The sequence below is a fragment of the Pan paniscus genome, chromosome 7, assembly GCF_029289425.2.
Source record: "Pan paniscus chromosome 7, NHGRI_mPanPan1-v2.0_pri, whole genome shotgun sequence".
Lineage (NCBI taxonomy): Eukaryota > Metazoa > Chordata > Mammalia > Primates > Hominidae > Pan > Pan paniscus.
The window spans coordinates 161,969,458-161,993,474 of record NC_073256.2 but is presented as its reverse complement, the minus strand read 5'-3'; the positions used below and the strand labels follow the sequence as shown (position 1 = coordinate 161,993,474).

The following is a 24,017-nucleotide window of genomic DNA, read 5'->3' as shown; positions in this document are numbered from 1 at the left end:
ACAACGAGGCTCCATGGCAAAACAGCCCTTTATCAAGAGTTGCAGGATAAAAATAGTCTTTGCAGCCAGACATCCCTCCAGGCATGTCTTCTGACCTGAGAGGGGCCAGTGTCCTGTACAGTAGAAGCCGGGGTTTCCGTGCTGCACCCGTAGCACCAGGGCACGCACCATGGGGAGGCAGCCGTGGGCTGTGCCCGCCACAGGGCCCCTGCACGCTGAGCAACAGCCTCACATGAGCAGGCAGCACGGCCTCCTCTCCACTGGAGCCTCCACCGCTGGGGCTGTGAGCTTGAGCAGGGGTGGGTCCCCGCCTGCCCTGAAGCCACAGTCAGGCTGGGGGGTCACCGTGTCACCAGGCAGGCCAGGCTCAGCTGTCTCAGGGCTCTCGGGCCCCTCAGGTGGGGGTCGCTGCAGCTTGGCCGCAGCTCGCTGGCGCTTCAGGTCAGCCAGGGTGTGGTGGGCCTTGTCGTGGACCAGGGTGTGGGGGGTGGTGCTGTCCAGGGGGCTCAGCTGGTAGGAGACACTCCGGTCTAGTCGCTTGGAGTACAGATGCCGCACTGGGGAGCCCCCTACTCGGCCATTGTGCGGCCTGACCACTTCGGGGTTGTCCTCCTGCGGGCAGTGAAGGTCCCAGAGCCATCAGGAGGCTCCTCCCCCCTCCCTGGCCTTGGGTTCAGGCTGTATGGTCATGAAGGGACAGACAGGAGAGATGGGGCAAAAGCTGGCCCCTGCAGGGCACCATTCCTGACACAGGCAGGAGGGGGTCCAAGCGGAGAGAGAACCAGGGCAGAGCCAGGCCCACCCCTGCGCTGGGCGGAGCAGGGACGGGGCGCTCACCTCCGGGGGCGGCGGCCTGAGCTCTGCGCCTGTCTGGCGGTCATCGTTGTCCTCAGGCGGCTCCGGGCTGGTGGGCGGCGGCTGTTGCCACACGATGGCCTCCTGGGCGTGCTGCTTGCGGTACAGGTCGGTGCGCTGGGTTAGGCTCACCCGCCTCACCACCTTCCTGGGGAGGAGAGAGGAGAGGGAGTGAGGGGAAGGGGAGTGCCGGGAGGACCCCGCCCACCCCCTCGGACTCTGCCCCCAGTTCGGCTGGCACTCCGCCCGGGGCTGACGTCCGCGGGGCCAAGCCCGGGGCGGGGCCTGCTGAGGGCGGCGCTCACCCGCGGCTGCCGGCGCTGGAGGTGCGGCGGCGCAGCAAGGAGCGCTGGCGGCTCTGGGCGCGCAGGAGGGCGTCGTGCTTGTGCTTCAGCTCCAGCAGCTTGGCCCGCACCTCCTCGTCCCCGCACACATCTGAGAAGTGGGCGCAGGCGTCAGGGGCGCCCTCCCCGCCTGTCCTCTCCCCCAGGTGGAGGTAGGCCCCGCAAGCTCACCAAGGGGCGTCTCCTCCATCAGGGACTTTGCGTTCAGGTCGGCCCCGTGCGCCACGAGCAGCTCCACCAGGGGCACCTGTGGACGGCAGGCCGGAGCTGCAGACTGCTGCGCTGGAAGCCCCCTCCCACCTGCTCCCGCCCGCACTCACCTGGCCCCAGTAGGCCGCGGCGTGCAGCGGCTCCCAGCCGTCTTGGTCCTTAGCGCTCAGGCTGGCTCGGTGTTCCAGCAGCAGGGCAGCCGCCTCGCTGAACCCGTTGGCGGCTGCGACGTGCAGCTGCAGGCAAGCGCCCGGCCTGAATTCGGCCCCATCCCCCACCTCCAAGTAGCGAGGCCCCCAGCCCCGTGTGCCCCTCACCCCCCAGCCCTCACCAGCGTGGCCCCGTGGTCCAGGGGGGCATGGAGGTCTGCCCCGGCCTGCAGCCGGCTCCGGATGTCGTCCAGCATGCGCAGTTCTGGCACGGCCCGGGCGGCCTCGATGCTGTCCTGGGTGATGCCTGCGAGGCGGCAGGCTCAGAGGGAGCGCGACCGGCAGCCCTCCCACAGCCGCACCGCCGCACCTACCACGGTCGGCCATGGCAGTCTCCAGGCAGTCCAGCGTCTGCTCATCATCACACAGGTCATAGGGCATGTTCCCGTCGGTGTTGACCGCCAGGAGATTGGCGCCACTGCAGGGAAGACGGACAGGGTGCTGGGCACAAGGCCCTTCCCCGCTTGCCAGGCTCCTCACTTGGAGAAGTCCCCGCCAGGGCCCCTCAGCCCAGGGCTGCCCCTCAGGAGGCACCCTGTCCACCTGCTGCTGGGAGAGGCGGCCTTGGGGCCCATCGGCTGTCCTAGATCCTGTCATTAAGCCAGACAGGCCTCCTGCAAGTCTCTATCCATCCAGGGCTCCAGGTTCCTGGCACCTCCAGGGGCAGCGGTGCCCCCATAAACATGCATTGGATGGGCCTGCCTGCTGGGGAGCAGGGATCCCAGGGAGCACAGGGTGGCGGGGGCGCAGGACCAGGCAGCCATGCTGAGGGGCTGCTGAGCTGTGGGGAGCATGGCCCCAGGGAAGAAGGGCAGTGAAGCGGAGCCCAGAACACAGAAGGGGGTGCCTGTGTGCAGTGGAGGAGCAGGCCTACCTGTGGACACCCCACATCCCCGCCCGCCCCGCAGCGCCTGTGTGTGACGCGACCGCCATCCACACCCCACCCGGCCTCACAGGGGCACTCGAGAATGACCGCAGCCCTGACCTCTCTCCCACTACAGATGCCTGGAGCAAAGGGGAAGGGAGGGGGCTCATGGACCCTCCCTGCTCAGAGCTCCCCCTGCTCTACGTCCCTCTGTGTTAAAGGTAAAGGCCCTACCTGTGCTCAGGTACCCTCTCCTCCCAAGCCACCTGGCCTCCTCACTCTGCTTCCCTCCTTAGCAGTTCTGCCCTCCTCACTGACCAAGACATTTCTCTGTGCACACTCTGGGGGGGCCCGAGGCCTGCCCTCTCGGCAGGAGGACGAATGCTGGGGAGGCAGAGACCGCGCTGCCCTGGGCACATGCCCATTCCCCCTGGAGCCCCAGGCCCTGCTCTCCATGCCAGGACACAGGCAGGGTCAGCAAAGGTGAAGGCGGGAACACAGGAGGCCGAGAGCCACAGATACTGCCCAAGAGGAGCCTCCTGAGCGGCCATCTGAGAGGAAGCCTCTCCCTGCCACGGACGCCCAGCAGGCCCTACCTGGCGATGAGCAGCTCCACCAGGTGCAGGTGGCCGCAGGTGGCCGCAGCATGCAGAGGCGTCCAGCACTCACTGTCACAGGCATTGATGTTGGCCCCAGCCTCCAGGAGCTGCTGCACCATCTCTCGGAAATCATCAATGCAGCACTGCAAACCGTGCCACGTGAGCGACCAGAGCATGGGGGCCAGCCCCCACCCTGCCCACACCCAGTGCAGGCTGACCTGGTGCAGGGCCGTCAGGCCGTCCTCGTTGGCCAAGTCAGGGCTGACCCCACTCCCAAGGAACTGGCGGACTGCAAAAAGGTGGCGAGGTGAGGACAGGGTCCTGCCCCTGGTCAGGTCCTGTCAACTGTGCTTCGGCCCAGGACCCAGGGAAGGACAAGGAAGACAGTGGTGCCGATGGCAGGAGGCACACCAGAGCCCAGGGGTGGGGGCAGAAGCACCAGGCATCTGTCTGGCCCAGGCCGGTCACACTCCCAGAAGCCCTCTGCCTCCACCCACCTGCAGGCCCTTCATGGTGGTGCTCCAGCCCTCCGACCCCCAGAACAGGCCGTGCTCCTGTGTGAGAGCAGCACTCCAACAATCCCACACCTCCCTCCAGCCCAGGAAGAGCTCCCTGCCTGGAGGCTACCGCAGCTCCTTCGGCTCTTCCCTGACAACCTGCTAGCCCTGTGTTCATGAGCTCTCCTGGGTCCTCTGGGACCTGACCTGAGGCTCCCCACCACCACAGCACATCCCTGCTCTCACTCCCCTCCCCATCAAAGATCCCAACTCGGGCCCAGCTCTCGCCCAGGTCACCAGGGTTCTCCCTGACGGTGCCTGGGGTGCAGCAGGAGGGCTCCCACCTTCCCACAGCTCCCTGTGGACCATGGCACCCTCCGCCTCTTCCCTCTGCCTCCAGGCCTCCCGGGAGGGCTCCTGTCCACATGGGAAGATGCAGGCCAGACACTGCCGGCTCCTCTTTACTCTCTGCTCCGGAGGGAGGCAGGAAGGAGTCTCAAGGGCCACCACAGTGCCTCTTCCCCCCAGACCCCAGAGCACCAGAAGTGGAACCCACACAGCTGGGGCTGCAAGCGTGGGGCACAGGTGAGGAGAAGAGAGTCACAAGCAGAGCCTAGGGCAGGCACTGAGAGGGGGCCACCTGCATAGCTCTGTGCCTGCCCAGGGCCTGGCTCTCTCACCCGCAGAGGTGGCTGGTCCCACCCTATTTCACGGAGGTGGAGACCAGGGCTCTCCTGAGCAGCCTAACAAGAAGCAGCAATGACTACCGGCCACCCCTGCTCCCGTGGGGCCCTGCACTAGGTTTTTCTGCAGGCTCCTGGGGGTCCACTCATGGCCTCAGCTCACCTCACAGCAGGAGCCCTCTGCATGCAGCCCCCGCCTGAAGGACGGCTGTCCCGCACAGGCTCACCTCAGGGCTGCCCACTGCTTGGGGCTTGCCTGATGGGGGCACCCTGGGCCACCCAGCCTGAAGAGACCAGGCAAGATCTGGGGGCTGGAGCCCAGGAGCTGTGGACAGGCCCAGCCCCCAGCCTTGGCATGAGACGGCACCCAGGTAGCAGGGAGTAGGCCGTCTGCTGGGAGCTGCTCTGGGCTCAGCCACACTCACCTTCTTCCAGATCATTTCGGGCAGCGGCCTCCAGAAGGACAACACTGGGAGGGAAGAGGACCTGCTTCAGGGGCCCTTGGCTGGCTGCCTCCTTCCGGGGACGCTCCCCAGGACCCTTCTTGCCCTGGGCCTCCTTCTCAGCCTGGGCCCACATCTTCACCTGCTGGGCGCGCCGCTTCTGGGCATGCTTCAGCCGCTCCTGTGTGCTCATCCTGCCCACCATGGGCATCTCTGCCAGCAGCTCCAGGTGCTCGGCCATGGCGGCGGCTGCTTGCCCACAGGGCTGCTCGGGGCACCAGAGTGGGGAGCTTGGGGGCCAGGCTGGGCCTGAGGGGTGGGGCAGCTAGCTGGACTGGCACCCTCGGGGGCATCCCCTTCCCAGAGCTTCGTGCCCTTGGCTGGGTCAGGAGGCCCCACACAATAACCAGGCCCAGGCAGCCCTGCGGGGCACGGGCCGGGGCAGGGAGGGCAGTGTGGGAGGGCACCCCAAACCTGCTCCCCAGGCCAGCCTCTAGCTGTCGACCAGCAGCGCCTCGCCTCCCTCTCGGGGTCAGGGTGCACAACCTATGGGAGGCAGCCCCGAGACCTGGCCGGCCTCAGTCCAGGGTCTGAAACTAATTACCCAGATAACAAGGTTCCAGCTTCCTGGCACCTTGCTGAGGGGGAAGGGAGGGCAGGACCAACCAGCAGTGAGAGCCCCTGTGAGCCCGAGAGTCCTCTTTTCACCTTCTAGGCTCAGGAGCCTGGGTGGGGCCTGGGAGCAGCCATGACCCAGCCCTCAACCCCTCCCAGCTGTGTGCCGAGGTCAGCGCATCAGTACTAATGAGGAGGTGCAGCCGCTGAGGCTGGGGGAGGGCAGGTAGTCAGAGTCCTGGAGTCCTGGCCCCAGGGCCCAGGGGTGAGGCTCTCTAGGCAGCCAGGGCACCAAGGGCACAGGCGGGCCGGCCGCAGTGTCTTCAGGAGCACCTCCTCTTCCGGCAGCTGCTCACACCTGAGAAGTGGGGAACGAGGAAGCATATCAAGGCCAGCTTGAGGCAGGGTGGCCCCGGGGAGCCCCTGCTCTGGGCCTCAGGTGAGACCAGGCTTCCAGCTGTCTCAGGTCCTGCCCTGTGTGAGGCCCACCCTTTGTCCACAGAGAGCACTGCAGGTCAACAGTCCTGGGGGTATGGGGAGCTACTCTGCCCCCATTCTGCCCCAGGTTCAGAGAGGGGCGGGGGAAAGGCATGTCAGGCTCCTCCCACCCACCCTTTCCAGAAAGGGCCGCCCACCCCAGCGAGGCGTTCCCTGCTAGGCTGCTCCTCCGGGGCCAGGCGCTGCCCTAAGGCTGGGCAGGGTGAGGTCTCGTGGAACAGCCTTGAGGGCTTTGCAGGCTACTGCCTTCCAAGGGCAGGCCCCGCCTCCTCCTGTCCTGACTGATACCCCAGCCTCTCACTGCCCAGTCTCTAGACCTCTTCCTTGATGGGCTCCCACAATGCCTCTGCCATCCTAGGCTGCAATAAAAGCCCCCACCTGGTGCCTGGCTTGAGGCCTATGGGGACACACAGGCAGGCAGACAGCTTCGGCTGGGGCACAACCCTGCCTATGTACCTGCTATGGCCCTAGTCCTGCCCGACACACTAAGTGTGGTTGCTGGGCTGGCCACAGGCCTCACCTCAGAAGGCACTCCGTGCTTGGCCAGGCGCGGTGGCTCACGCCTGTAATCCCAGCACTTTGGGAGGCCAAGGCGGGTGGATCACGAGGTCAGGAGATCGAGACCATCCTAGCCAACAGGGTGAAACCCCATCTCTGCTAAAAATACAAAAAAATAGCTGGGCGTGGTGGCACGTGCCTGTAGTCCCAGCTACTCGGGAGGCTGAGGCAGGAGAATGGCGTGAACCGGGGAGGCAGAGCTTGCAATGAGCCAAGATCACGCCACTGCACTCCAGCCTGGGCGACAGAGCGAGACTCCGAGAAAGAAAGAAAGAAAGAAAGGAAGAAAGGAAGAAAGAAAGAAAAGAAAGAAGGCACTCCGTGCTCTGCAGAAGATGCCTGCCAGGAGTCCTATTCTCCACCCAGCCAGGCCTCATGGCCATCTACACACTGACCCAACTCTTCACTGCTGGACTTCTACCCAGGTGTTTCATAGAATGCCTCCTTCTTTCAGAAAGGGAACTGTCCTGGCCCAGGTCAAATTAAGCCAGTCAGGTCCTTCCTGCTCAGGGGCCCCCAATTTATCTGGGAGCCCCACTTTACAGGTTCAGCCTACTCTAGACATAGTCCCCCTCTGTAGGCCTAGCCTCAGAGGCTTCCTGAGGACACGGCCAATAAGGCCAGTGGCCCTGACCTGGCTTTCTGCCTGCCAAGTAAAGAGCTTTTCCAGGCAGTAACTCTCCCTCCGAGCAGCCTGCTCCCAAGCCTGGCCAGCTCTGTAGACCGCAGAGGCCAGGGCAAGCACACACTGGCCAGACACCCTGCCCAGGCTCCCAAGTCCTCCCCTTGCCCTCTAGAGACACAGCATGGGTACCAGAGAGGCAGGAGAGCCAGTCTTGGAGGCATGCTGCCAGGTCCGCATCCATGAGGACAGAGGAGGCAGACCACACCTGGCATGCCAGAGCCCTCCCTCCCTGCCAGCCACTCACGGCCCACACCCTCTTCCTGACAGGGCTGGCAAGATGAGATCCTCACCTTTCTGTCATTAGCATCTCTGGACCTGCCAGAGAACCCACCTGGGCAGTAGCTACTCACCCCCACCGCAACCCAAAGAGATCACAAGCCAAGAGCAAGGCAGGCTGCCCTTGCCCAGCCCCAGTCTCTCTCCAGCCACGGGAAGGAAAGATTAAGATTTAACCATCAGGGAACAGTGGCTCATGCCAGCACTTTGGGAGGCCAAGGTAGTAAGATCACTTGAACCCAGGAGTTCAAGGCCAGCCTGGGCAGCAGGGTAAGACCCTGTCTCTACAGAATAATTTTAAAATTAGCTGGTGGCATGCGCCTGTGGTCCCAGCTCCTCGGGAGGCTGAGGTGGGAGGATCCCTTGAGCCCGGGAGGTAGAGGCTGCAGCGAGCTGAGATCACACCCTGCACTCCAGCCTGGCAGACAGAGGGCGGTCCTGTCTCAAAAAAAAAGATTTAACAGACACCACCTACTGTCCCCAGCATCTTGTAGAACAAAAGATTGGCGGGGCACAGTGGCTCATACCTGTAATCCCAGCACTTTGGGAGCCCGAAGCAGGCTGGTCGCTTGAGCCCAAGAGTTCGAGACCAGCCTGGGCAATACAGCGAGACCCCATCTCAATTTATATTATTTAAAAAATAATTAATGTAAGAGAAATTAAAACAGATTTTTAAAAAGGAAAAAAGATGTTCTGTTGCCCATGTCCTACAGAAGAGAAAGCCTGAGCATGGCAGCCGCACTCCCGACGGAACGCCTGTCTTGTTTCTCATTCCGAGGCACATCTGTGAAAATTCATCAGAGAACAGCAGCTGGACAGTGGGAACCCCCCCAGTCCCCCTGGCTGCAGAGGGAGGCCCACGGGTGGGGAGGCTCTACCTCCCCCACCCCACCCAGCACGGCTCACAGGGCACTCGGCCCCACCCTAGCAGGCCCACCTTCCTAGCTGGAAGCTGCCCAATGTCTCCACGGGACTCTGGGCAGGTTCCTGTCCTGCTCGAGGGTCCAACTGCCTCCTGTAAGAGAAAACGAGGTACCCAAAGTGAGCCCAGGGCCCCCCAAGAGTGGGTGCCAGGGGGTGTCCCAGTGCCCACCTCCCCCCAGGCTGAGCCCTAAGCGTCCCCCTCTGGCCTCCCTGCCCAGGAATCAGCCTCAGAAGGAAGCAGCCAACTGAAGGCCCACGGCAGTGGGCTGAGGGCTCCAGAAGGAAAGACTGCCTCCCTCCTACCTGAATCTTGGCTGCCCTAGCAGAACTTCTAGTGGAAGCTTTGTCTACTCCTCCCAGCCACAAGACGGACCAGGAACAGCCCACCAGAGCTGAGAAGACTTGCCCCTTGGCTGAGCCATGAGAGCCTGGTGGCCAGCTCGTAGTCCCACCAAATGGACACACCCAGGCTGAAGGGGCTGGGCAGGGCGGCTCCCTCTACTCCACAAACCTTCCCCCAAACCTCCTTGGAATGTCAAACAGATTCCCGGGTCGGTTCATTCCAGTTCTAAACAGATAACCCGGTGGGTTCATTCCACTCCTCAAAGCCTAGGCCAGCTGCCTGAGTGTGGGACCCAGGCGGGAGGAGCCCCATGGAGGATACTGGGCACTGTCCCCGACCCCCACCCACCGTCCCCTCACTGCCTACATACCCCTGGGCCATGTGGCTTCAGGAAGGGAGGCCCAGCCCAAGCTCCCAGGAGCCCCCGTGAGGACAGCTCCAGGCCCGAGAGCCTCAGCGCCCTCTCTACTCCCATCACTGCCTCAGGCACCTGCCATCACCCCATCTTCCACATGGGGAGACCAAGGCCAAGCCTAAACCCAGAGCTGCCCCGGTCACTACTTCACCACAGTACCCACCTCCCAGTGTCCATGGTGCGACGAGAGCCCACAGCCTGAGGGGCGGTGTCACTCTATTCACCCAGAGATAGGGACAAGGGACAGGTAGAGGCCACATGCCATTCAAAGAAAGAAAAGAGAGGAAAGGGGCAGGGGAAGGAAGAGTCTCAGAGAAATGGTGAGGAGGGTGCAGAAAGAGGATGGGAACTTGCTTCTACAGGCGGGGCGGAAGGCCGGGGACCTGCTGTAGGCTCCCCCATTCACAGGGATGTGTGTACGGTGCACCTCAGTAAGGTGCACCTCCAAACTTAAAATGTGCACCTAGGCACAGTGGCTCACGCCTGTAATCCCAGCACTTTGGGAGGCCGAGGTGGGCAGATCACAAGGTCAGGAGATCGAGACCATCCTTGCTAACAAGGTAAAACCCCATCTCTACTAAAAATACAAAAAATTAGCTGGGTGGGGTGGCAGGCGCCTGTAGTCCCAGCTACTTGGGAGGCTGAGGCAGAAGAATCACTTGAATCCAGGAGGCGGAGCTTGCACTGAGCTGAGATCGCACCACTGCACCCCAGCCTGGGTGACAGAGAGAGACTCCATATCAAAAAAAAAAAAAAAAAGTACACCTTTTGACAGCCCCATTTCTAGGATGCCACCCTACTAAAACCCCCAGAGCAGGTCAACTAGAGGGACTCACAGTGCTGGGGAGCCAGAGAGAAGTGAGCCTGCCTGCCCTCTGGCCGCACATCGCAGGGTGAAAGCCCGAGTGCCACAGTGCAGCGGGCGGCATCTGGACGGTCAGCACGGGAGCCCCGGCAGTGATGGGCTGGCCCAGCGCCCCCACACCACCTGCCCTCTGGCTGGTTCTGGGGGCCAGCCCAGCGCCCCCACATTGCCTGCCCTCCAGCTGGCTCTGGGGGCTTTAATAGCCCAGTTATGCTTAGGCTTGGTGGAGTTGGTTCCTGTAACTTATAACTAAAAGACTTGGTTGTTTTGTTGTTGATTTTTTATTATGTTTTTTAAGAGACAGAGTCTCACTCTGTTGCCCAGGCTGGGGTGCAGTGGTGCAATCACGGCTCGCTGTAGCCTCGACCTCCCAAGGTCAAGCAGTCCTCCCACCTTGGCCTCCCACGTAGCTGGGACCACAGGTGGGCACCACCACACCCGGCTAACTTTTTTTTTTTTTTTTTTTTTGAAACAGAGTCTCGCTCCATCGCCCAGGCTGGAGTGCAGTGCTGCAATCTCCGCTCACTGCAAGCTCCGCCTCCCAGGTTCATGCCATTCTCCTGCCTCAGCCTCCCGAGTAGCTAGAACTACAGGCGCCTGCCACCACACCCAGCTAATTTTTTGTATTTTTAGTAGAGATGGGGTTTCACCGTGTTAGCCAGGATAGTCTCGATCTCCTGACCTCGTGATCCGCTCATGTCAGCCTCCCAAAGTGCTGGGATTACAGGTGTGAGCCAGCATGCCCGGCCTACACCCAGCTAATTTTTTAATTTGTTTTGTAGAGACAGTGTTTCCCTATGTTGCCCAGGCTGGCGTCTGGAATTCCTGGTCTTAAGCAATCCTTATGCCTTGGCCTCCCAAAATGCTGGGATTATAGGTATGAGCCACCACACCCGACCAGATTTGATTTTATTTGTAGCAATATCTATGAGATACGGAGCAAAAAATGGGAAAATACCTAGATGCCCATCATTCTGGGAAAAATAACTGTGTAGCCATTCTGTAGAATAACATCTATACATATACATCTGTTAACAAGATGAGGTGGGTCTCAATGTCCATGGGAGAATGGCTATGGTATCTTGCCCATGGGTGCAGAGGCTGCCAGAGCCTGGCTAAAGGTGTTACATACACACACAGACTGGTTTGTTTGATTCTGTTTTGTTTGCTTCTGAGGCAGGGTCTTGCTCTGTCCCCAGGCTGGAGTGCAGTGCTGCCGTCACAGCTCACTGCAGCCTCAACTTCCTGGGGTCCAGCGATCCTCCCACCTCACCCTCCCCAGTAGCTGGGGAGGTGCACGCCACCACACCCGGCTAATTTGTTATTGTCTTTTTTGTGTGTGGAGTTGGGGTCTCCCTATGTTGCCCAGACTGGTCTCAAACTCCTGGGCTGACGTGATCCTCCTGCCTCAGCCTCCCAAAGTGTTGTGATCACAGGCATGCGTCACCATGCCTGGCCAGACTTATTTGCATGGGCAGAGAGGCTATCTGTGGGTTAGTGGCTGCAGTGCTGGACTCTCAGGACTGCTGACCTTCTGAAGGTGCAGGCTCTGGAGACATGCCTCACCTCAGCTATAACCAACCCCAGTGCTGGATGTCCCGCCAGAGTAACTGTTCACCGTTCATTTGGAAGGCTGGATGGGAGGCTTCTCCAGCCAGACTACTGGTCTCTCCCCAGCCCTTGGCTGGGCAGACAGCAGGTCACTTTCTTTTTTTTTTTTTTTTAAGACAGGGTCTCGCTCTGTCACCCAGGCTGGAGTGCAGTGGCATGATCTTGGCTCACTGCAACCTCCACCTCCCAGGTTCAAGCGATTCTCCTGCCTAAGTCTCCCAAGTAGCTGGGATTACAGACGCCCACCACCACACAGGCTAATTTTTGTATCTTTAGTAGATACGGGGTTTCGCCATGTTGGCCAGGCTGGTCTGGAACTCCTGACCTCAGGTGATCTGCCTGCCTTGGCCTCCCACAGTGCTGGGATTACAGGCGTGAGCCATCGCGCCCGGCCCCAGCAGCTCACCTTTGAAGACTCCACCGTTCATGTGCCTGATGGCACCTGCTCGACCCCTGCCACCAACCCACAGCGGTGTCCACACGTGGGCTCTGTGTCCCGGCCAGTGTCTTCCACTAGACGACAGGCTTGCTGAGAGCACAATCTGCAGGCCCCTCTTCTACGACTCCTCATCCGTGTGCCAGTACCTGGAAAAGGGGCCTTCATCAGTCTTTGTGAAGGACCGAGGGAGCCAGGCAGATGCTGGCAAGGCAGGCACAGCTCAGTGCAGCCAAGGAGGGGACAAGCTCAGGCCAAGGCTCCCTATGGCCCATGGCCCGCGGCTCACAGGGTACACTCTGAAAAGAAGCCAAATGTCCAGAGACCTCCCGAAATGTGACAAGGACAGCACCAGCCATAAAGCAGGTTGGTGGCAGCTGGAGAGGCTCCATTTGCACTTGTCTGGCTGTGCCCTGGGGAGGGACAGTGGGAGGAGGCCCTGCACTTAAGCAGCCTACATCTGGGGACTGGAGCCGAGTTGCAGGATGCACATCAGCACGTCACACCACGTCTACTGAGGTCAGCACGGAAGGCATCGGGGTGTCCAGGGCAGAAGAGGAGGCTCTGGAGGGGCCTCTGCAGCCACATGAAGCTCTGGGAGGGAGGCCCCAGCAGTAAGTTTCCTACACACAGGGCATCCCCGGGGCCTGCAGACTGCTCCAAGGAAGCAGCAGTTTAGGGGAAGTGGTGGCTGGACGAGTGAGTGGTGATGGGGTCAGGAGGGAGGGTCTGAGTGTCCTCCAGGGCCCAGTGTGCAGCTCACCCCCTCCCAGACGAACCCCCCTCCCAGTCCAACCCCCCTCAGACCAACCCCCCTCACAGTCCAACCCCCCTCAGACCAACCCCCCTCAGACCAACCCCTCTCCCAGTCCAATCCCCCTCCCAGACCAACCCCCTTCCCAGTCCAACCCCCCTCAGACCAACCCCCATCCCAGTCCAACCCCCCTCCCAGGCCAACCCCCCTCCCAGTCCAACCCCCCTCCCAGACCAACCCCCCTCCCAGTCCAACCCTAAGAAGTTCATCCCAAAGCACCTACGTAGGCATGAAATACTGCAACCTCCAGCTCCTGGGTTCAAATGATTCTCCTGCCTCAGCCTCCTGAGTAGCTGTAATTATAGGTGTGTGCCACAACACCCGGCTAATATTTGTATTTTTAGTAGAGAGCGGGTTTCACCATGTTGGCAAGGCTGGTCTTGAACTCCTGACCTCAAGTGATCCGCCTGCCTCAGCCTCCCAAAGTGCTGGGATTACAGGGGTGAGCCACTGCACCAGGCCAGGAGGGGGCTTCTGATCCAGGCTCTCTCCACCCTCCATCCTGAAACCCTCCCCTGGGGCTCTGTCCCCAGCGACACCATGTCCTCCCTACTGAGGGCCCTCTTTCCCCAACCCCTGTGCTCCTGGCTGAGGCCTGGAGTCCCCCTCCCATCCTCTCCCTGAGCATCCCAGCTGGAGCACACATCATCAGGCACCAACCACCCAGCACCAGCCCTCACTGTGGCTTCACCCCCGCCCATCGTTGCCCAAATTCCTGGTGGTCTAATGTTCTTGTGGACAAACCTTTGTGGACTGCCTATCCCCTCTGAGCCTTGACCTCTTCTCTACACCAGTGTCCTTATCTTCTGGCCAACTGTGCTCCATCACCACCAGTAACTGCAGCCCATGCCTGTCACCTCCATTCAACATCCCACTCTCTGCCCATCGCCTCCTCTCTGCCTGGCTCGCTACTACAAGCCCTGACTCCAACACTCCAGTGCCTCCCTTGCTGCCATGCCCTCACCTTGCTCCATGCCCTCCTGCTCCCACAGCCCCAGTGACTCTGAACATAGCAGAGCCACTCCCTCAAGGGCTCTGACACTTGCAGAAATCTGCTTCCCTTGCCTTTTCTCTCCTGCCCTCCCAGACAAAGCAAATTCCCTGGAAAGAGCTTCCCTTGCCTTTTCTCTCCTGCCCTCCCAAAGCAAATTCCCTGGAAAGACAGAGGCTGTCAGGGGAGGATGTCCACTCCTACTTAGAACTGAACAACAGAATAGCACCCAAAAGCCTCAATGCCTCGGAATAAGCCTAACAAAAGATGTACACAGTAAACCACAACCATATCTTTATGGGAAGATATAGGAGGAGACATCACGTTATATGTTGCAAAACCCAGAACTGAAAAGATGTCATTTCTCCCCAAATTCATCCAAGATTTGACGTAGTCCCAATCAAAACCCCAACAGTGTGAGACTCACAAGCTAATTCTCCACTTATATGGAAACACAAAAGGCCAAGAACAGTAGGGATAAGCCTGAAAGAGAACAAATTTGAAGTACTTACACTATTAGATGTCAAGACTTATTATATACAGTTTGGTAAGTAAGACCTAAGTTACTGGCTTAGGCATAGAGAAATAAACCAATGGAATACGGTTGAGTCCAGAAAATTGCCAGATGAGGCAGCTCACACCTGCAATCCCAGCAATTTGGGAGGCCGAGTCAGGAGGATCACTTGAGCCCAGGGATTCAAGGCCAGCCTAGGCAAAACAGGGAGACTCTCATCTCTACAAAATTTAAAAAATTAGCCAGGTATGGTGGTGCACCCCTGCAGTTCCAGCTACTCGGGAGGCTGAGGTGGGAAGATCACTTGAGCCTGGGAGGCAGAGGTTGCAGTGAGCCAAAATCAACACTGCACTCCAGCCTGGGGGACAGAGCAAGACTCTGTCTCTGACTGTTTTGTTTTGTCCCAAAAACAAAACAGAAATAAACCTACACATGTGTAGACATGCAATTTATGACACTGCTGGGAGTGGAAAAGCCTTCAATAAATGGTGCTGGGGCCGGGCGCAGTGACTTACGCCTGTAATCCCAGCACTTCGGGAGGCTGAGGGGGAAGGATTGCTTGAGATCAGGAGTTCGAGACCAACAGAGTGAAACCCCGTCTCTACTAGAAATACAAAAAATTAGCCGGTTGTGGTGCCACACACCTGTAGTCCCAGCTACTCTGAAGGCTGAGGTAGGAGAATCGCTTGAATCTGGGAGGCGGAGGTTGCAGTGAGCCGAGATCACACCACTGCACTCCAGACTGGGTGACAGAAAATAATCAAAAAACAAAAAAACAGAAGAAAAGAAAAGAATCTTGACCCCCACCCCAGGTGAAATGCAAATCTAACGTAAAGGTAAAATAATAGCACTTCTACAGAGTGGTGACACCAAAAGCAAAAGCACAGTCTATAAAACGGAAAACGGAAAAACTGGACCTTGACAAGATTAAAAACTTTTGCCTTGCTAAAAACCCTGCGAGGAGGATGAAAAGACAGCTACTGAGTGAGTAAATATCCACAGACCACACACAGAACAAAGGACTGCTGTCAAGAACACACGAGTCTCAAAAAATCAGCAGTAAAAATGAAACGATCCAATTAGAAAATGGGCAGAGGATGCGAAGACACACCTCACTGAAGAGGATACACAGATGGCAAATGCGTCCGTGACAAGATGCTCAACATCACCCGCCATTCGTAAAATGCAAATTAGAGCCACAGCGAGATACCACTGCCCACGAATCCAAACGGCAAGGATGTGAGGACAAAGGAATCTCACAGGAGCTGATGAAAACCTGTGAAATAAAACAGCCACCACTCTGGAGAGCAGTGTGGAAGTTTCTTAAACCAAAACAGCTCAACATGCAACTCCCAAACCACCCAGCAGCTGCGCTCACGGGCCTTTATCCCAGAGAAATGAAAATTTAAGTCAGGCGTGGTGGCTCACGCCTGTAATCCCAGCACTTTCGGAGGCTGGGGCAGGCGGGATCACGTGAGGTCAGGAGTTCAAGACCAGCCTGGCCAACATGGCAAAACCCCATCTGTACTACAAATACAAAAATTAGCCAGGTGTGGTGGTGCGAGATCACACCACTGCACTCCAACCTGGCAACAGTGTGAGGCTCTGTCTCAAAAAATAAAAAAAATTAAGTCACACAAAAAACTACATAAATGTTCATGGCAACTTTATTCATAATAGCAAAAAACTGGGGGAAAAAACCAAATGTCTTGTAACAGGTGAAACATGGTGGCCCGTCCATCCATACCATGGACGTTTCCTCCAGTCAAAGGAACACACTAGTAGTGCACACAACTGGATGGACCTCAGGACATCACGCCGACCTCAACGCCCACACCCTGCAGCACTCCATTTATGGAGCATTCTCGTAATGGTGAAACCATACAGATGGAGAACACACCAGTGGCTCTCAGGGGTGCAGGCTGGGAAAGGGAGGTGGCTGTGGCTGTAAGAAGGCAGCTCAAGAGGTCCCTATAGTGGCTGTGCTGCATCTTGGCCATGGGCTCACACAAACCCTACAGTGACAGATGCGCAGAACTAAACCACACACACACACAGGCAGACACATGGAAAGCTGTGAAATCTGAATAAGGTCAATGGAGCACATTGGTGTCAACATCCCCTTGAGCTGCTGTACTCCACTGACAGGTGCAACGTTACCACATGGGTACCCGGGAAGTCTACAAGGGATCTCTGAGCCATCTCTTCTTTTTTTATTTATTTTTCTTTATCTATTGTTTTTTTTTTTCCCGAGATGGAGTGTTGCTCTGTCGCCCAGGCTGGAGTGCAGTGGCGCGATCTCAGCTCACTGCAAGCTCTACCTCCTGGGTTCACGCCATTCTCCTGCCTCAGCCTCCCGGGTAGCTGGGATTACAGGTGCGTGCCACCACGCCTGGCTAATTTTTTGTATTTTCAGTAGAGACACGGTTTCACCATGTCAGCCAGGCTATTCTTGAACTCCTGACCTCAAGTGATCCACCCACCTCGGCCTCCCAAAGTGCTAGAATTACAGGCATGAGCCACTGCGCCTGGCCTTTTTTTTTTTTTTTTTTTGAGATTCTATTCCTTTTTACTGGTTCTTTTGTCAATCCTTGAGCCTGTCCCACATATCCTCCTCACTATGGCTTCCTAAGGAGCCTCCTCTCTGGTCCCACCTCTCAGGGGGCTGACTCCTGCTCATGCTCTGGTCCCACCTCTCAGGGGGCTGACTCCTGCTCATGCTCTGGTCTCAGTCTCCTTTCTGGCCCCTGGCATGAGATTCTTCATTCTGCCTCGGCCTCCCGAAGTGCTGGGATGACAGGCGTGAGCCACGCGCCCGGCCTCTTTCCCAGTGATCTTAGTGCTCCTCAGACTCCCCTTGCATAACACCCAGCAGCAGAACCATATGAAATTGAAACTATTCCACTATTTTTTATCTACAAACACAAATCATTATTTACCTCAGTAACAGCTGCCTGGCTAAAGCCCTGTGAGGGAGGGAAGATCCCGTGATTTGGACATTTGCACACATCATGCTTCCAGCCCGGGACAGGAGATACGCGTGGACCACACCAGGGACTGGCCCGCTAACCATGAGCTCTCACGCAATGTCTGTCAGGGGCTGGAGAATTGGGGAAGCCTCTCCCCAGAAATCCGGGGAAGCGTTGCATCTCCCTCTTCAATTTCCTTTCCCCTTGCCACCTGGCTTCAAAATAAATCGAATAAACTAACTCACAGCAAGGTGTCAAAGGCCCAGATGCCTAAATGAAAGAAGCTGGCAGCCTGAGGCATCTGCATTTGAAAAGAGACTCAACGAGAACTGAAGATAAAAGCCAGCCCTAGACCAAAAGAAAGGGAAGAGAGGGCAGGGAGGGCTTCTAGCAGCCCCTGCAAATCACACCTTTCTAGAAGCCAGGGCCACAAGCAGCCTTCCCTATGAACTGCCTCATTCAGCCTCATAGCTCTAATGGGCCATAACCCCCACGGAGTAGATGTGGCAACTAAGGTCTGTCAAGTACAATGGTGAGGAAACCAAAATCACAAAAGTGAGCTTCAGAGGGGTCGGCGCTGTAACCCAGGATTTGCTCTGACTCGGTATTCACTTCCTCACAGAGACACAGACCTTTCGGTCTAGGTGGGGCTGTGGGAAGGGGACCTGCGGACAGACGTGCCAGTGGCACAGGGCCTGGGAGTGTGGAAGGAGGCAGCACTGGGACCGTGAGGGTCCCCAGCCTTAGGACAACAGAGGTGTGGGGTCTAGACAACCAACCTAGGGCACAGGTGACACAGTAAGCCACTGAGATGCCTGTGACCCTGGGACAGGAGCTGGAAAGGCATTTCCAAGAAAGAGAGCTCACAGTCAGCCAGCACATTCCTAGAAGTTGGAAGGAAAGATGGTAGGAGCTGTCAGAGCAGAGAGATGAGCAGGGGAAGGTGGCTAAGGAAAAAGAAAACAGGGAAGGGCTGGGCATGGTGGCTCACGCCTACAATCCCAACATATGGGAGGCCAAAGCAGGAGGATTGCTTGAACCCAGGAGTTTGAGGCTGCAGTGATCTCTAATCGCACCACTGCTCTCCAGCCTGGGCAACAGAGCAAGACTCTGTCTCAAAAAAAAAAAAAGAGACCGGGCGCAGTGGCTCATGCCTGTAATCCCAGCACTTTGGGAGGCCGAGGCAGGTGGATCACCTGAGGTCAAGAGTTCGAGACCAGCCTGACCAACAGGGTAAAACCCCATTTCTACTAAAAATACAAAAGCCGGTCGTGGCGGCATGCACCTGTAGTCTCAGCTACTCAGGAAGCTGAGGCACGAGAATCACTTGAATCCAGGAGGCAGAGGTTGCAGTGAGCCAAGATGGTGCCACTGCACTCCAGCCTGGGCGACAGAGCAAGACTTCGTCTCAAAAATAAATGAGTAAAGAAAAAGAAATAAAGAAAACAGAAGGACACAACACATAGGATGACAAAGTTCAAAAAATTCACGTGATGAAGGAGACTGATGATGCATGAAACAGGAGGAAAGCCTTTGAACTTGAAGCCAGCCAAGAACATCATTTGTAGGAGGCAGGAATTGGGACACTGGACCCACAGATGAGGAAACCTACTTTACACACACTGCCTGGCTCTGTAGATAGAAAGACTGACATGTGAACATGGTTACAGAACAGAATGTAACTCTGTCAGCCACACAACATAAAAAAGAAGGCATATCCTACTTCTGGGTACATACGCAAAAGAAATGAAAGTTGGGCCGGGCGCGGTGGCTCACACCTGTAATTCCAACACTTTGGGAGTTGAGGGGGGCGGATCACCTGAGGTCAGGAGTTCAAGACCAGCCTGGCCAACATGGCAAAAACCCGTCTCTACTAAAAATACAAAAAAATAGGCCGGGCGCGGTGGCTCATGCCTGTAATCCCAGCACTTTGGGAGGCTGAGGCGGGTGGACCATGAGGTCAGGAGCTCAAGACCATCCTGGCCAACATGGTGAAACCCGTCTCTACTAAAATTACAAAAATCAGCTGGACATGGTGGCGGGCGCCTGTAGTCCCAGCTACTTGGGAGGCTGAGGCAGGAGAATCGCTTGAACCCAGGAGGCAGAGGTTGCAGTGAGCCTAGATCACTGCACTCTAGCCTGGCGATAGAGTGAGACTGTCCCAAAAAAAAAAAAAAAAAGTTAGCTGGGCATGCTGGCATGTGCCTGTAGTCCCAGCTACTCGGGAGGTTGAGGCAGGGAGAACTGCTTAAACCCGGGAGGTGGAGGTTGCAGTGAGCCAAGATTGTGCCACTGCACTCCAGCCTGGGCAACAGAGCAAGACTCCATCTCAAAAATAAGTAAATAAAAATAAAATAAAAAATAAGAAAACTATAAACTGGCCAGGAGCGGTGGCTCATGCCTATAATCCCAGCACTTTGGGAGGCTGAGGCAGGCAGATCACTTCAGGTAGTCTGGCCAACATGGAGAAACCCCGTCTCTACTAAAAATACAAAAATTAGCTGGGTGTGGTGGTACATGCCTACAGTCCCAGCTACTTGGGAGGCTGAGGCAGAAGAATCGCTTGAACCCGGGAGGCCAAGGCTGCAATGAGCCGAGATGACACCACTGCACTTGGCAAGACTCCATCTCAAAAAAAAAAAAAAAGCAGCAGCAGCAGCAGCAGCAGCAGCCGGGCACAGTGGCTCACACTGGTAATCCCAGCACTTTGGGAGGCCAAGGCGGGCGGATCACGAGGTCAGGAGTTCGAGACCAGCCTGGCCAGCATGGTGAAACCCTGTCTCTACTAAAAATACAAAAAATTAGCAGGGCATGCTGGCAGGCGCCTGTAGTCCCAGCTACTCAGAAGGCTGAGGCAGGAGAATTGCTTGAACCTGGCAGGCGGAGGATGCAGTGAGCCAAGATCGTGCCACTGCACTCCCGCCTGGGCAACAGAGCAAGACTCTGTCTCAAAAAAACAAAAAAGAAAAAAGAAAAAAGAAAAAGGGAATCAACTATGGATACACAAAACCACTTGAATCTCTAAAACATTGTTATCTGGCAAAATAAATCAGACACAAAAGTATTCATTCCATATGATTCCATTGATGTGAAATTATTTTATTTTTTGAGATGGAGTTTCGCTCTTTTTGCCCAGGCTAGAGTGCAATGGTGCGATCTCGGCTCACTGCAACCTCCGCCTCCCACGTTCAAGGGATTCTCCTACCTCAGCCTCCCGAGTAGCTGGAATTACAGGCATGCGCCACCATGCCTGGCTAACTTTTTGTATTTTTAGTAGAGACAGGGTTTCTCCATGGTGGTCAGGCTGGTCTCGAACTCCCAACCTCAGATGATCCACCCGCCTCAGCCTCCCAAAGTGCTGGGATTACAGGCATGAGCCCCCACGCCCAGCCAATGTGAAATTCTTAAAAAGGGACGCCAAACCTACAGTAATAGAAAGCGATCACTATTGCCTAGGCTGGGTGTGAGGAAGGGCTTACCACAGAGGAGCACGAGAGAACTTTTGGGGGCAAAGGAAATGTTTTATATTGGGATTATGACGTTGTTTACAAAACCCATCAAACAGGCCGGGCGCGGTGGTCACGCCTGTAATCCCAGCACTTTGGGAGGCCGAGGCGGGCGGATCACGAGGTCAGGAGATCGAGACCATCCTGGCTAACATGGTGAAACCCCGACTCTACTAAAAAAATACAAAAAATTAGCCGGGCGTGGTGGTGGGCGCCTGTAGTCCCAGCTACTTGGGAGGCTGAGGCAGGAGAATGGTGTGAACCCAGGAGGCGGAGCTTGCAGTGAGCCAAGATCGTGCCACTGCACTCCAGCCTGGGCGACACAGCGTGAGACTCCGTCAAAAAAAAAACCCATCAAACAAAACCCATTAAACAAAACCTATCACACAGAACCCATTAAAATAGGTGTATCTTACTGTAAGTTACACCTCAATAAAATTTGATGTAAAAAATCAAAGCATGGGCTGGGCACAGTGGCTCACGCCTGTAATCCCCGCACTTCGGGAGGCCAAGGCAGGAGGATAATGAGGTCAGGAGTTCGAGACCATTCTGGCCAACATAGTGAAATCCCATCTCTACTAAAAGTACAAAAATTACTGGCCATGGTGGCATGCGCCTGTAGTCCCAGCTACTTGGGAGGCTGAGGCAGGAGAATCACTTGAATTCGGGAGACGGAGGTTGCAGTGAGCTGAGATCGCACCACTGCACTGCAGCCTGGCTACAGAGCAAGACTCTGTCTCAAAAAAAAAAAAAAAGATATAAAAATTAACTGGCATGGTAGCATGTGCCTGTAATCCCAGCTACTGGGGAGGCTGAGGCAGGAGAATCATTTGAACGCGGGAGGCAGAGGTTGCAGTGAGTGGAGATTGTGCAACCGCACTCCAGTCTGGGCGACAGAGTGAGACTCCATCTCAAACAAACAAAAAAACAGAAAGCCACATGGTCAGCAAAGCCTAAAATGTTTGCTGCCTAGCCCTTCACAGTAAAAGCTGGCCAACCCCTGGTCTAGCACATTTATTTGGTGCTACCAGCTTCATCATCACCCCCACCTTCATCAGCTGCTCCTTCTGTCTGGAAAGTTCTTCCACCGGATCTTAGGACAGCATGCTCCTTTGTGGGACTCGGATCACATCTTAAGTGCAACCTCCTCAGAGATCTTCTGTGGTTACCTTGTCATTCTCTTATCTCATCACCTTGTTTTAATTCTTGACATGCCAGTTACTGTTTGTTTCCCTGCTGCATCCTAAGAACTTGGCCAGTTCCTGACTCATAGGCAGCACTCAGTAAGTGCAGTGGGCTGAACAAGTGAACAGCTGCTGAGCCTCTGGCACAGGGGTCCCAGCACAGGATGTGACATGGAAGGCTCCAAGCTCCTGGCTGAGCAAGTCTGATGAAAAGTCCTCCCTTTAGGTGTGCGTGCACCAGTGCCAGGAGAGCCTCGGCATGAAAGAAGGGCCTGGAACTGCCACCCAGTTCTCATTTTGGCCAATGGATAGATGTGGCACAAGTGCTAGGGTTAGGACACGCTCGGGGAAGAGCAAGGGTGGAGCTGGGGGTGCTGGTAGTCTGTGGGGTCACCTGAGACTGAGGTTCCTAAACTGCATGCAGTGGAGAGCTGTATCAATCGGCTGTTCATTCAGACCAGAGGTTCAAGAATCCCTAGAACACAGACCCCAAAGTACAGCCATACAGGAGGAGCCCCCTTGCTAGGTGCCAGCCCAGGCAACCCTCGGGGCAAAGCGGAGTCCAAGTGCATCCCAAGCAGGTGAGGGATGAGGCCAGGACAGGCCAATCAGAGACACGAGGGATGGCCCCAGCCAACAGGGAGGAAATCCAGCTCGAGCACCAGGAGGGGGAAGGACGCCCTAAAGCCACCCCCATCCCAACCCCAGCCCAGGGGACTTGGGGCAGGGGCAGGCAGCTGGCCCTGTAGAGCTCTGAGCGTCCACCACAGTGACAAGTATGGAGCCAGCATGTGTGCAAGTCCACCAGGCAGCCCCCAGCCCCTCAGGCAACCCAGCCGCACGCCGCCGGAGCTCCTCTCGGCGAGTCGTGGCTCTGGGTCCCTGAATCAGGCAGCGCAACCAGAGGCCTCTTCAGGAGGCCCAGGGTACTGCAGGCAAGACCCTTCTCCCAGAGAAACCCCAATACGTCCAGGAAGCAACTGGGGCGCCAAGACGCCCAGGAGGGCTCACTGCTGGACTAGACATGCTTTGAGAAAGGCAGCGGTACCCCCGCCTCCACCTCCACCCCCAGGTAGGAATCCAGGAAGAAAAGGAAGGCACAGAGGTTTGGGGAAGGCTAACTGCTCTGTCTCCCCTAAGCCTAGAATGACTCCGTACACGGCTCCCCTCTCTGCACCCATGGAAATTAATCCCACCGTGCCCCGGGCCTCCGCTCTGGTACAGACAGGGGCCCACACCAGTCCTGGACACTCCCTCCCAGGCGGGGTGCTTGCTTAGTTAGTAATTCTTGCCCTGATCCCAATTCCTGAGGGGTGGTCCGGACGCCCCGCGCTACAAGTGAGGTCATTTGAATCCCTGAAAGTTGAAGGAACTTGCCCCAGTGAGACTCCAGTTTCTCCTTCAGCCTAGCTCCAAGGCCCACACAAAGCTTAAGTTTGGGTAAGTCCCTTCTCTGCGGCCTCGATTTCCTCATCTGAAAATGAAGATAATTCCGGAGCTGTCTACCTGACCGACGGGCTGCGGAGAATCCACACACCTTCGCCTTGGAACAAAACGCGAAGCGCCCACCGGCAGCCTTCGGCTCCCTGCCTTTCCTGACCGTTGGCACCTGCTGCCCTGGGCCTCAGCCAGCAACGCCCAAGGCGGCCCGGCGGGACCTGTGCCCTGGGCGCCCGCGTGCCGGCAGCCGCGTCTCCCGAGGGCCGCTCCCCGGCCTCCTCCCTCGCCAGCCTCCTCTCTCCCTTCGGTCTCCTCCTCCTCCCGCCCTTCCCGGCCTCCTCCCTCTCCTCTGCCTCATCCTTCCCCGGCCCGGCCTCCTCTCTCGGTGTCGACCCAGTGCCCCTCCTTCCCGGGCCCGCCACTGCTGTCCCTGGCCGGGGCCCCTCTCCCTCGCTCCGCTCCCGCCGCAGGACCCAGGAGTCCGCGCCTCACCTCGCGCCCCGCGCCGACCGCCGCGCAAGTGGGTCCGCTGGCTTCCGCGGGTCAGTGGGCCCCGCGCTCCCTGAGGCGCTGCGGGGGCGGGCCCCGCGCCCGGCCCTCGCCATGGCAACGCTACACTTCCGGCCCGCGGTACCCATAGCCGGAAGCCGCGGTGCCCCGTGGGAGCC

The 24,017-nt window shown here is 57.4% G+C and overlaps 1 protein-coding gene across 34 annotated transcripts; it reads right to left on the bottom strand.

The window, feature by feature from the left end:
• Nucleotides 1-10: 10 nt before the first annotated feature.
• Nucleotides 11-24,007, bottom strand: PPP1R16A (protein phosphatase 1 regulatory subunit 16A). 34 transcript variants are annotated; one of them, XM_055116139.2, is made up of 16 exons: nucleotides 23,842-23,958; nucleotides 23,287-23,383; nucleotides 12,969-13,038; nucleotides 11,902-12,080; nucleotides 8,275-8,352; nucleotides 6,339-6,472; nucleotides 4,688-5,678; nucleotides 3,301-3,371; nucleotides 3,080-3,225; nucleotides 1,933-2,036; nucleotides 1,741-1,865; nucleotides 1,520-1,645; nucleotides 1,371-1,446; nucleotides 1,161-1,290; nucleotides 838-1,003; nucleotides 11-612 (listed from the first exon to the last, which is right to left on the bottom strand). In XM_055116139.2, the coding sequence occupies exons 7-16, from the start codon at nucleotides 4,944-4,946 to the stop codon at nucleotides 229-231; spliced, it is 1,587 nt and encodes a 528-aa protein (XP_054972114.1). In that variant the 5' UTR covers nucleotides 4,947-5,678; nucleotides 6,339-6,472; nucleotides 8,275-8,352; nucleotides 11,902-12,080; nucleotides 12,969-13,038; nucleotides 23,287-23,383; nucleotides 23,842-23,958; the 3' UTR covers nucleotides 11-228. The 34 variants fall into 34 exon arrangements, with proteins under 34 accessions (XP_054972114.1, XP_054972123.1, XP_054972120.1 ...); XM_055116148.2 differs by lacking the exon at nucleotides 6,339-6,472 and having other exon boundaries at nucleotides 4,688-4,731; nucleotides 4,848-5,678; XM_055116145.2 differs by lacking the exons at nucleotides 12,969-13,038; nucleotides 23,287-23,383 and having other exon boundaries at nucleotides 4,688-4,731; nucleotides 4,848-5,678; nucleotides 23,842-23,987.
• Between the last annotated feature and the right edge of the window lie 10 nt (nucleotides 24,008-24,017).